Source organism: Tasmannia lanceolata, unplaced genomic scaffold (genome assembly GCF_043159265.1).
Source record: "Tasmannia lanceolata isolate RefF3 unplaced genomic scaffold, GAP_Taslan_0.1 ptg000003l, whole genome shotgun sequence".
NCBI classification, from domain to species: Eukaryota; Viridiplantae; Streptophyta; class Magnoliopsida; order Canellales; family Winteraceae; genus Tasmannia; species Tasmannia lanceolata.
In genome coordinates this window covers 46,892,613-46,906,320 of record NW_027518680.1, presented here as the reverse complement: position 1 = coordinate 46,906,320, position 13,708 = coordinate 46,892,613, and the positions used below count along the sequence as shown (strand labels likewise).

The 13,708-nt window shown below is 41.4% G+C and overlaps 1 protein-coding gene across 1 annotated transcript in view; it reads left to right on the top strand.

The window, feature by feature from the left end:
* The window catches only part of CPZ (Metallo-hydrolase/oxidoreductase superfamily protein), a 36,419-nt gene extending 32,551 nt beyond the window's left edge, over positions 1-3,868 (top strand). Inside the window, exon 9 of the mRNA XM_077365227.1 lies at positions 3,435-3,868. Within this exon, the coding sequence (XP_077221342.1) occupies positions 3,435-3,449 (15 nt within the window). The 3' untranslated portion in view covers positions 3,450-3,868. The remainder of the gene's footprint in view (positions 1-3,434) is intronic.
* The last annotated feature ends 9,840 nt before the right edge of the window (positions 3,869-13,708 follow it).

Below are 13,708 nucleotides of genomic sequence, written 5' to 3'. Positions count from 1 at the left end.
AGGCTTGCCCTAGCATTCGTGCATGTTGGGGCGCCGCACGGGTTATTCTGTTGCTCAAATATTAGGCCCGTGACAGTTGATATCAGAGCAAAATGTCCAAGCTATGAATTCAGAGTGTGCTTTGAGCGTTGGTATCAGATGATATCAAATGACAGATCAGAGCAGGTTGTGAATGCAAGAGCTTGTCAAAGAGCTATGATACAATTGGTGTCTGTGCTGGCATAGTTGCAACAAGTTGCAGTGTTTGTGGCTATGGTTAGTGCATCTCTAGTGCATGTTGCTATGCACAAAAGAATGGGAAACGCTTTCAGTTGTGGCAGAGTTGGAAAGAGTTTGAATGCTAACCAATTGGTTGTAGCTTAGTGTGTTAAGTCGCAGATGTCTTTAAATCTAACACTTTGAAAATCCATTAGTCAGCCGAAGAAGAGCTGAAATTGTGTGGGTTTGTTTCTTTCTGAAAAGTGATGCAAAGCTTTCTCAATGTTCTGCATCGGACGCCATTGAGCCATGTTGGTGGCATGGGTTAGTTTGTAAACTCAGCAAACGAAGTGGCAAAGTATGGCAACTTGGAAGTTTGAACTCTCCCCTATTCTCCTTGAGTCGTGATGGCCTAGAAAGATTTGTACCATCAGTGTTTGGTTAAGCATTGCTCAATGGATTTGCTCGAAGCTTGATACAGTGTCAGAGCAGCAGTCGTCAGCGAACAGGTTGGCATCTTTCAGTGACCCACCGATGTGTGAGATCGGAAGTGGCAGTTGGGGAGTTGTAAATGCTCCTTTGCAATGTTGGCTAAACATCGATGTGTTTGCATATGGCCTTAAGAGCTCTCTATGACAAAGGGTTGGCTTGCTGGCAGAAGCCTTCGCCTACCAGATGAGGTGCTGAATGTGTCGGCCCCAAAGCGCTCAACTAAGCGAATTTGCTTGCTCAGTGTGATGGCATAACCAGTTTGACGAACTAGCAGTGTGCTCTCAGGGTGAAGAGGAAGCACCGACGAACCAAGGTCAAGGTAGCACCCACGAGAAGGGTGTCCATACTGGGGTCCAGCAGTGTGAAGGTGTTCATGACCTCAACCAACTAGCAGACATGCTCAGGGTGAAGAGCTGGTCAATGATTGAAGTACTTGGATGGCAGTTCACAATCATTATGGAGCATGCGAGATGCTCACCTCCGAAAGACCTTGGAACGGACGCCAAGGCCGCTTAGATCAACAATGGGTTTGCTGTGCTGATATGGGACAGTGTGCTGAGCTCAGATGTCATATGGGCAGACTGTGTTGGTATGGGACAACACGGTATGTTTGTGTGTTTCTAGCTACTTTGAAATTCCGTGTTTGTTGAAACTGAAAGGGCAGCTTAATCCGAATGATGGAAGATTTGGGTGGTTAGCAGTGTGAGTACTAGCGATGGGTACCCAAGAAGACCATTGTTGACATAAGGATTGATTGTTCAAATCAAGTTCTATGGCGTTGGACTAAAGGAAACAAGACAAAGTGTCGCAGATGGGGATGTACTTGGTTCCCTATATGATCTTTGCACCTAGAGAAGTAGCAGGTGCATTGTGCTGATCGATCCCACCAGGGGATGCTTCGCCTCACTAGGAGGCAGGACCTACGACGGTCTCTTTCACCCAGGAACGTAAGTTGCTTCCTGGAGCTCATTCGCACTCTGCATGTGGCAAGTGCCGTGCCGAAAGTGATGGCACACTATCCGGTTGTAGGTTATCAAAAACCTTCCACAGCATTTGTAGGTACCGTCAGAAAACGTTTGCCTAGTTTGATGGAGTCCGAGAAAACCATCGATGTTGAACATAACTCCAACAGATCTAACGTAGTGGTTGACAGAACTTGAAGCAGTATGATATGCAGTAGAAATCAGGATGAGCTGATTGTCGAAGTACCAGTGGTAGCTGTTTTCAAAATTGTGAAGTCATTGCTATTGTGGAATTGAGCTTCACTGATTGCTCAGTGTCGACGAGGACGTCGACGCGGGGGGAGTGTCACGGGGAAACATAGCCTTCGCAGCATGCTCTGTGTCATGGGGATGCAATTGGCATTTCGGGCCATCAATATCATGGAAATTTCTAGGGGTACGTAGCTAACCACTTTTGGTTGGCACTCCTGGTTGAGAGGATTGGTACGCCAAACTCCATAAGGGGAGTCGACCCTGTGACATGCTGACCCCTCCCCCGTTAGGCCTAGCAGGTGTAGGCTGGAAGCTTGGTGGTTTGCTTATGGATTGCAAGAGGACTTGCTTGTGCATGTGATGCACACATCAGGAAATCATACTACAACTCGTAGGCGTGCCCTAAGGGAGCTTTGGGTGCGGATTGTGAGCTATCCACAGGGATGCTCCAGTTTCTTTGGTCGAGGATGGGGGCCAAAGATGGTGCATGTTGGGTTGAGTTCCCACATGCATTGCGCGTACTGACCAGTGCAAGGGGCTAGCTATACTGTTTGCCTCCTGCACAGCGGTACGTCTTGTGGGCAGGCCAATCTCTAGGTCTTCCATGAGTTCGTGCCGGGGCAACTTCGGCTGCCCTCATGAGGTGTACACCTTGCGGATCAGTCCATGTGACATCTTGCTTCTTGGATGACCAAGTCCCAGCGCTTGGCGGATTGGTACGTGGCATCGTCATGCCTCGTACTCGATGGACTTTGCACTAGGCTCCAAGGCCTGATGTTCGATGTACTCATGATGTAGGCTGATCATAAGTGTGGGTATGTAGAAGTGTATGTCAAGATCTGAGCCAAGTAGCCTATTGAACAGCTTAGAGACTGTGTGCACATTCAAAGCATCAATAGGTGTTGGCGTGTAGGGCCTTCAGAGCCTTGCACGATTGAAGGCTTGCCCTAGCATTCGTGCATGTTGGGGCGCCGTACGGGTTATTTCGCTCCTCAAATATTAGGCCCATGACACTTAGTTTTTTTTTTTTTTTTTTTTTTTTTTTTTTTTTTTTTTCTCTATTTCTAGTTGTAGCCAAACATGCCCTTAGGCAAAAATTCTTGTTCACTAAAATGGCTTGAGAAAAGCATCCCATGCTATAGCTGTGTTTTTTTAAACAAAAATTTCGGCTTTTCAAGTGAAATTATTTCCAAGGGGCTATTTGGATGCATGGAAAAATTATCTTGATATATATTTTTTTGAGGAAAATGAGTTTTCTAACATTTGGCATTTTGGCTGTCATCTTTCAGAGAAAAATATTCCATAATTTTCTTCACACTTGCAAATGGCTCTGTAAAGAAATTTTCCGTGAAGTGAAACATGTCCTCAACATTATGGACATGCACTAGGATTACAGAAACTAAAAGCATGTTTGACAAATGAATTACATAAAAAAAAAGTTCTCTACAAAATATTTTCAAGAAAAACTATTCTTTCTGTGTAGCCAAACATGCCTGAAACTTTTTACCATTTTTCATTGTTTGGTTGCAGGTATTTACTTCATAGAGTAGTGATGTAAGTTGTCAACGGGGAGGAGACAAGCATTGAATTTATCTGGAACTTACCTCCCTAGGGAGTCATTACCAATATACAGAGAGAGAAGTGAGAGAGGGCGAATAGAGAGAAAACATAGTTCTCAAGAAATCCAAGCAAAAAACCATCATTTTATGATTCTTTGGCTTGGATTTTATAGGGGGATGCTGTGAAACATTCATTTACTCCTAAAGCTTAGGCTTTTAGATTTGGTGTCATTTAATCATTTATACTTCTACACATTGTTGGGTTTTGAAACAAAGACGCCATGAGGCAATAGCTCTGATACCATGTGAAACAAACAGTTACTCCAAAAGCTTAAGTTGTTAGAGTTGGTGTTATTTAATTATTTATAGGGAGACAAATCAACAGACAAGCAATGATTAATTAGTTTAATCATTAGTAGACATCCCTGGTAGTCTCCAAGGGCAACCAAAAGGAATTTTGTAGGTCCTTACAATATCATGTTTGAAAATTTCCGAGGCTCCACCATTTTTCCTGAAGGCTACTTATTTTGAACGAGATACGCTAAACTCGATGTGCCAACAATGTTTATGAAGGCCCTAGTTATCTGATAGAGTAACTTCTTGAAAGGAAATCTTGTTTTGATAATGACACTCCTCTCATTCACACTTTTGAATACAAGTGTTTAAGATTACTACAGTTCGTGAAAAGTAGACAAAATGTGAGGTGTGCCATAATTACTGCAAGGGAGTGCAAACACCATTTACCTATTTTTCATCTCCTAAATGGTTTGCTTTTATAAAGATTTAAGGGTAGATTATTGACACCAATCTCCAACATGGTTTTGTGGTTTGAGGCTGTAAGTGCTCCCATGAGGTGTTGGGTTCAAGTTTGGTAGAGAGAAGAACGAGAAAAAAAAAGAGGTATTCTAAAATACCTCAATTTTTTATATTCCATGAACGCCACTAAGCTTAATGGCCATTGTCGGAATTAAGAGTCTCCAATATTGCTTAATGGCTCTCTTATTTTATTTGGTATTTTTGCAAAAAGAAGTCTTCCAACTTTGCTTTATTTGAAAAAGACTCTTCTAGTTTGAAAATTTGCAAATTTAGTCATCACATTTGAGTGAATTTTGTAGATCAAGTCATGCCATTAATTTCTGACCAAAATACTCACAGTAGATGTTTTTGACTTATAAAAGACCAGCATGACCATATATAGGGATTTGCTAGCGTCAATTGCAGTAGGCATTTTGCAGATAACCTGTTGCATGTCAGAGCAGCCACACAAGCGCACTTCTCAGCAGATTTTTCTTCATACATGAGGTGGCTGCTCTCACCGTCCGCGAAATGCCTTTTGTGATGGACGATAGCAAATCCCCCGTATATGCGTGAAAAGATGAAAATTACATGTAAACGGATCAAAATACCCTTGATGCTATGTGATATGTTTTGATAGAGTGGTCCCACCAACTCAACTCAAACCATGTTTTGACAGGGTAGGTCCCACGATCTTCACCTGAGCCCATGTATAGAGTGTGGCCCGTCATTTTACACCTCATGTACAGGGTGGGCCCATTTTTTTCACACACGCTTAGTACGGGCCAAGAATGCTAATATATATAGAAGTGATATTCCCACATCCTAGCTTCAAAATATGTCATTGGTCGTCATGGGTAAATAGGTCTTTTTGTAAGGTAATTTTTGTCTTCTGAAATAATAAGGACATTTTGGGACTTTTTATCAGTAAAAAAAAAAAACAATCCGCTGTGGGTAGTTTGGTCACAAATTGATGGCATGACCTGATTTGCAAAATTTAATAGAATGGGATGAATCTATTTGCAAATTGTCAAACTAGAAGACTCTTATTGCAAATAAAGCAAAGTAGAAGACTTCTTTGGCAAAAACCCATTTTTTTATTTTTTGAGACTTGGTATTATGTTCACAAGGAACATGCAATGTGCTATTATTATTCGTCTTAAATTGCGCATTTCTATGACTAAATTTTTACGAGGTTAAATGATGCAGGTGCATCTCGCATGATCAAGAAGATCAACGGTCAAGATCATCAAAACCTTGATCAACAATCAGATTGGAAGATCTCAGACAGCGCTATGATCAGCTGCCCTTATTTCTTTAAGAGTTCAAATTTAAGTTTATTTTATTTTATAATTTTCTAATTGACCAAGATTAGTTGTTAGTTTTAGTTTTGGTAGGAGTTTTTTTAAAGAAGTCTAGGTGTAGTTGGACATTTAAAGAGAAGAGGAAAACTTGAATTTTCCTACTTTATAGCATAGAATTGGGCAAAATTTTGAGATTTGGTTTAGAGAAAATATAGGAGTTTTAAATTGCTTTTTGAATTGGATTCCAGTTAGAGTTATTTTAGGAATGTTTTTGACGAATAATTTCCTTTATTTTTGTTGTTTTAGGAACCCTAGAATAGGAAGGATCTTGACCGTGGAAATTCTATAAAAGTCCATCCCTTGTAAACGATTCACTGCTTTGATGAATAAAATTTTATTTGTCCCTCAAATTTGTCCCTCGGAATTGTCCCGAAGATTGTCCCGCGGGAGACGTAGATAGCCACCCATTGCTATTGCCGGAAAGTGAAAGCCACCTGCTGCTTGATAATGCCTCGTCTCGCAGAAGATCTACCTAGATTCTTCTTCAAGGTAAAATCACCTTTACGTGTGGTTTTCGTCGTTTTTTAGTCACCCAATAAAACCCAAATAACCCATTAAACCTGCCATCTATTTCTTATTAGTAGGCATGAAAACTAACCCTCCATTACGTAATACCCAACTGTAGACTTCTTTGTTTTAGGAACCAAAAAAAAATAGCTTCAATTCCTTTTTCCCTCCCATCAGAATCTCTTCAAATCCTCCTTTTCACCTATGTTGTAGGCACCCAACACAACCATCCGATATATCCATACCCAGCATCGATTTCTTTCCTAAAAAGAAGGTGCCAATGATCCCTTGCAACCCACGATTTAGCTTCACAAATGTATCCTAGTATCCTTTTTTTAAGCACGCAATAATTCTCTTGTACCATCTTTACCCTTTAGCTGCCTAATCAAAATCAACTCTTCAATCGACTAGCCACTTTTGCACAATCGAAAATCTTAGTATAAGCTCCATATCCCTTCCTTCTTAGCCCTCCATAACAACTCTTAATCCCTACCTTCTTAGCCCAAACAGAATCTTAAATGTTGATTCCCTTAAAATTAAAACTTCCCCTATACGCCACGACGTTATTAAAATAGTGGATAGGTCCTATCCCTACAGCCCCACAATCGATAGGCCATATTCCAAAACTCTTCATCAATGGATGATGCTAACCCTCCAACAGGTGAGTCATCTCCCCATCTTTGACTTGACTGGTGGCTATATTTTCTTTTAACTTTTCATTTACAGCCCACCAGTTGGATTGTTAAGATCGTCCGTCGTGAAAGATCTATGAGACGTGGGCAATCCGCCGCATAGGGGTATCATTGGACCCTGACGGGCCGATGGATCCAAAGGATCCGAATGTTAGTTGGATAGGATTTGGGCAAAACAGTTGGATCTAAGTAGTTCTCTACTCTGGACAAATTAGAATATCTAAGCATGAGACAAGTAAACTAGAAGGTATGAAGAGAGCTACTGAAATATTGGAAACTGATTGTTGCCGCTGAACTGAGGCTCTCGGACAACGAACGAAGCTAAGATGGCCCCAAGAACAAAGGCCCACAACATGCGTGGAGAGAGACATTTTCTCTCATTAAAGGAACATTTTCTCGTCCCAAGGGTGGTGTTCTTCTCTATAAAAGAGAGAGGCGGAAGCACTCGTTTGACATATTTACAGAACAAACAAATTTTGCTCCTTAAGTTTTTGCTCCATTTCCCTCCCCCGTTCAGTATCCGAGCACAGTTACAAGGTGATTCGAAGTAGACCACTAAGTAAGTGCACGTCTAATGGAGCATGTTATGGCCATTTTATCTTGGAGCATCAATTCGAAGATCCAGGTTACACCATAGGTTGCAGATACAATTAGCACAACTCGGCTATTCTTCCTTCTTCAACAATCTGATTTTTACAAAGGGATTTTTGTCAAATCGGTAAGTGCAAACTGGTTTTTGACAATTTACTCATTTTTAAATTTTACAATAATATATAAAATTTGGGTTTGAGTACACCAAATTCTAGTTCGAGTAACCAAATTTGGGTTCGAGTAAGCCAAAATATATTATTTCCAACAGGTTGTCAACCTTGTAAAGTAGTGGTTGGTAGGGGTGCAACTCGTGTCGGATTCAACCCGTAAATAAGTCTGGTTGGGTCGGGTCGGGTTCAGGTTCGGCTTGAGTTCGGGTTGAGGACTTGGGCAACCCAACCCAAGTGAAACCCGACATTTTTTATCAATATTTTTTTGTAAGCTTAAAAACCCGGTCGGGTTGGGTTGAACTCAGGTCGCGTCGCGTCGGGTTCGGTTTGGAAAAAAAGGTTCCTCCGCTCGGGCCGGGTCGTGGTTCGGGTTTGGGTTGAGTACATGGTTCCTCGGGTCGGGTTCAGTTGGCATCAACCATAACCGAGTTGCACCCCTAGTGGTAGGGAGTTGTTCCAGAGAGAGAGAGAGAGAGATCCAAGGAAAAAATCACCTTTTCATAGTTTTTTGCTTGGATTTTATAGGAGGACTCTCAAAAAATCCAAGCAAAAAATACCTTCTCATGGTTTTTTGCTTGGATTTCATAGGAGGATAAAGGGTGACAATGATTAACAAGGAGACATCCCCGGTAGTCTCCAAGGATTTCAATGCTGTATTGGCAACCAAAAGGAATTTCGTAGGACTGGATATGACGCGTCTTGCCGGACTGACTCCCAAGCCGGACTGACAAATTCCAGACTGACTCCCAGGCCGGACTGACAAATTCCGAACTGATTCTCAAGCCGGACTGACAAATTCCGGACTGACTCCCAGGCCGGACTGACAAATTCCGGACTGATTCTCAAGCTTGACTGACAAATTCCGGACTGATTCTCAAGCCGGACTGACAAATCCCGGACTGATTCTCAAGCCGGACTGACAAATTCCGGACTGACTCCCAGGCCGGACTGACAAATTCCAGACTGATTCTCAAGCCGGATTGACAAATTCTGGACTGACTCCCAGGCCGGACTGACAAATTCCGGACTGATTCTCAAGCCGGACTGACAAATTCCGGACTGACTCCCAGGCCGGACTGACAGGTTTCCGAACAGAGATATAACTCACCGCACTACCCCAAGTCACCACAATGGCTTGGAGAACTGGGGGCAACTGATGGGGTATAAAAACAGCAGCCTATTAGCTGTCGACACGTGGCCCAAGGGTGGCCCGCCGCAGATCTCACGTCAGCAGGGGTAGTTTGGTAATTACAGCAGAGTAGGTGAGCTCGAACCTATAGCTGGCCGACACCTGTCTGGAGTAATAACTCCCCAACTACCTCAGTTTTTCCTCTATAAAATGGCTTCCAAAGCTCATAAAAAGGGTATTTGGGCACAACAGTTAGATCCAAGTAGATCTCTATTCTTGACAAATTAGAATATCTAAGCATGAGATAAGTAAACTAGAAGGTATGAAGAGAGCTACTGAAATATTGGAAACTGATTGTTGCCGCCGAACTGAGGCTCTCGGACAACGAACGGCGCTAAGATGGCCCCCAGAACAAAGGCCCGCAACATGCGTGGAGAGAGACATTTTCTCTCATTAAAGGAATATTTTCCCCTCCCAAGGGTGGTCTTCTTCTCTATAAAAGAGAGAGACGGAAGCACTCTCTTGACATATTTACCGAACAAACAGATTTTGCTCTTTAAGTTTTTGCTCCATTTTCCTCCCATGTTCAGTATTCGAGCACAGTTCTAAGGTGCTTCGAAGTAGACCACTAAGTAAGTGCACGTCTAATGGAGCATGTTATGGCCGTTTTATCTTGGAGCGTCAATTCGCAGATCCAGGTTACACTATAAGTTGTGGATACAATTGGCACAACTCAGTTGTTCGTCCTTCTTCAACAATCTGATTTTTACAAAGGGATTTTCTTCAAATCGGTAAGTGCAAACTGACTTTTTACAATTTACTCATTTCTGAATTTTACAACAATACATAAAATTTGGGTTTGAGTACACCAAATTCTAGTTCGAGTAACCAAATTTGGGTTCGAGTAAGCCAAAGTATCTTATTTCCAAGAAGTTGTCAACCTCGCAAAATAGGGGTAGGTAAGGATGCAACTCATGTCAGATTCAACCCGAACCAATCGGGTTCAACCTGTAAATAAGTCGGGTTGGGTCGGGTCGGTTTGAGTTCGGGTCAGGTTCGGATTCGGCTTGAGTTCGGGTTGTGGGCTTGGGCAACCCAACCCAAGTGAAACCCGACATTTTTTATCAATATTTGTTTGTAAGCTTAAAATCTAAGGTCGGGTTGGGTTAAACTCAGGTCGCGTCGCGTCGGGTTCGGGTTGGGAAAAAGGTTCCTCCAGTCGGGTCGGGTCGTGGTTCGGGTTTGGGTTGAGTAAATGGTTCCTTGGGTCGGTTTCAGTTGGCATCAACCAGACCCGAGTTGCACCACTAGTGGTAGGGAGTCGTTTCCGAGAGAGAGAGAGAGAGAGAGAGAGAGAGAGAGAGAGACAAGGAAAAAAATCACCTTTTCATGGTTTTTTGCTTGGATTTTATAGGAGGACTCTCAAGAAATCCGAGCAGGACTCTCAAGAAATCCAAGCAAAAAATACCTTCTCATGGTTTTTTGCTTGGATTTCATAGGAGGATAAAGGTTGACAATGATTAACAAGGAGACATCCTCGGTAGTCTCCAAGGATTTCAATGTTGTATTGGCAACCAAGAGGAATTTTGTAGAACCTTACATTATCATGTTTAAAATTTTTGGAGACCCCACCACTTTTCCAAAAGGATAATTATTTTGGCTGAGATATGCTAAACTCGATGTGCCAACCGTTGTTTAACAAGGCCCCAATTGTCCTAATAGAGTAACGTCTTGAGAGGAAATCTTGTTTTGATAATGACACTCCTCTCCTTTACAGTTTTCAGTATAAGTGTTTAGGATTGCCACAATTAGTGAAAAGTAGACAAAATGTGAGGTCCACCATGATTACTGCAAGGGAGTGCAAATGTAGTTTCCCTATTTCTCAGCTCTGTTGCATTATGTTATTATAAGTTTTTAATGTTGAACAATGACACCAATCTCCAACATGCTCTGGTGGTTTGAGGGATATGTCCTTGCCACGAGGTGTTGGGTTCGAGATTGGTAGAGAGAGAGAGGGAAGAATGAGAGAGAAAAGAGGTATTCTAAAATACCTCGACTTTTTTTATTTTATTCCATGGACGCTCCTAAGCCAGACGGCCATTGTCACCATATCCGTTCAGCCCCAACATGCATAGGTCATATCCCAAAACTCTTAATCGATGGATGATCCTAACCATCCAACAGGTAAAGGCATTTTCCGACACTGACTGTCGACTATTTTTTTGGGCTATGATAAATTTGCACCCTCCCCACCCCCACCACCCAAAGGATTATTCGCACCCCTTTAAAGTAGGGCATGCAACTTCAATTCACGTTGAAGGGGTGCAAATTATCCTACAGGGGGTGTGAATTTATCATTGCTTTTAACTTTCCATCTACAGCCCACCCGTTGGATTGTTTAAGATTTTCTGCCGGGGAGAGGCGTGGGCCATCAGCCATATGGGGGTGTCATTGGACTTGGAAGGTCCAATGGATTCAAAGGATCCGAATGTTAGTTGGACAGGATTTGGGCACAACAGTTGGATCCAAGTAGATCCTCTACTAACCAAAAAGTATGGAGAGAGCTATTGAAATATTGGAAATTGATATATTCAATAAACCGAAAACAAATAGGCCACGTTTGGACACCTCATGTTTTTGTATTTGGATTTGGATTTGAGTTGGATACAAAATACATCAATCATCCTCATGCTCATGTTGTACGAGAGGATTTCCAAATAATGTCTTACAAAACAGATTTGAAAATCGAAATTTTTTCACTGTTATTGCTGATTTGGAAATCTAAGGGTCTGATCCAGTTCTAAATTTCAACCGCAAATGTGACCAATAGTGTTCTTTTGAGGTTAGGGATCAAAAGACCCCATTTATAGAATTTAGAGCACCAAACTAGCCGTTATGGAGCTCTAATGGCTAGTTCAGACCATAGTTAGCAAAACATAATTCAACAAAATTTGGATGGGAAAGAATCAAGTTTAATACGATATTGGTTCAAAAAATGTAGTAAAAAAGGGAAACACATAAAAATGCATTAATTTTATTTTCATTTATAAAATATAGTGGGGGTAAAGTTGAAAAGTTGGCCAAAAAACACATTAAATATGTCTAAAATGTGTTTTAAACGTGTTTAAAATGTTTTCTACAAAAAATGGCATTTTTTTCACCGTAAAAGTTTTAAACAGAGTATTTTAGAGCACACCAATAAAACACGTCTTTGAAAAAATGCTGTTTTAAACGACATTTTGCTAATTATGGTTCGGACGACCCTTTAGTCGACCAACCAAATAGCCATTGGGCAGTCCCCAGGCTTCAGTCAACCGACCATAGCCTCAGTCGGACGAGCTTCGGTCTGCCGACCACACCTTCGGTCCAATGATCTTCAATGTGGTCTATGTCTTGATTGTATTTTGACCTAAAACAAACATTCTTATCCACATTCCAAGTATTAGTATCATAAATAATATTAAAGATCATATCGTGTTTCAAGTCATCAAAATATGACTTGAGAAAGTTTCCAAAGGCAAAACCCTAGGGCTAACACATGGCTTGATTAGTGGATGGAGATGGATATTCAATGTACCTGCCCTTGGCTATGGATTCGATATGTTGTTAGCCTAATGGCCATAAATACATATGATGTCAGCCTTATGGCCATGAATACATCCGGCTGATGAGCCTCTCATTTCCTACATAGATTCTGATCTGCCCTCAGATATTTCTATTTCATCAATTCCTGCAAAATCAGCTAAGGCAACGTTTGGATTCTTGCTTGTGATCATTTAAGAGATTAGAGTTAGGATTCCATTTGTATATATTTCTTGAGTGAATTGTAGTGAACTCATATGTAAATCTCCTTTGAGAGGAACTCGTTCATTGTAATTTGGTGTAGGGCACCTTCTCAACCATCGGTCACGAGCTTAGGGACAAAGGTCAGGTTGGTGGAGATGCACCGGATCAATCTCTTCAAGCTTGAGGATAAAGCTTTGTTTCTAAACAGTCTGGGCTTCACCCGTCAGAAGCCGAGGACAGTAAAGCCACGAGAGGGGACATCTTGTGAGAGTGGATGTGGGCCAGTATTGGGCTGAACCACTATAAAATCTCTAGTGTACTTTTCCTATATGTTCACTTTATCTTTATCCTTATCTTGCTTTTGGTTTGCATTAATTATTCATTTGTTCTTGCTTTAAATTGTGAAATTATCTTTAAAAAGAACAAAAGTTTTTAAAACCCAAATCAGCCCCTCTTGGGTTGCCTTACTTGAGCTATACATTCTATCAATTGGTATCAAATCTTAGGCTCTTGATAAAAAGATTTTTTTAATCTAAAAATAGTATGATGGAAACCACATTGGGATATAAGAAAGGCCACTCAATATCTAGACCTCCATCCAATTGTTTTACTTAAGGCACATATTAAGGGAGAGCTTTTTGTGTTTAAAATAATAATTTATGAAGAGCTTTATTTGCGAATCATCTTGTGTTTGTCATCATAAAAAATGGAGAGATTGTTAGCTTTAGGTCAAAATACAAGCAAGCAAGGCATGGACCACATTGAAGATTATTGGACCAAAGGTGTGGTCGTTCGACCGAGTCTATGGTCGGTCAACAGAAGCCCAAAGGCTTGTCCAACGGCTAGTTCCCAATGACTACTTGGTCGGTCGACCGAAGGGTCATTCGAACTAGCCATTAGAGCTCTATAATAGCTAGTTAGGTGTTCTAAACTTTATAAATATGGTCTTTTGGTCTCTAAATCCCAAGAGAACACCAATAGGCTATTCTTGATCATTATAGAAGGTGTTTAACACCCTTGCGCCATTGCTTGTGATCATTTGAGGGATTATACTTAGGATTCCATTTGTATATCTTTCTTGAGTGAATTATGGTGAGCTCATTTGTAAATCTCCTTTAATAGGAACTCTTTCATTGTAATATGGTGGATGGCACCTTGTCAACCCTCGGTTTCGAGCTTGGGGACAAAGCTCAGGTTGGTGGAGAGGCACC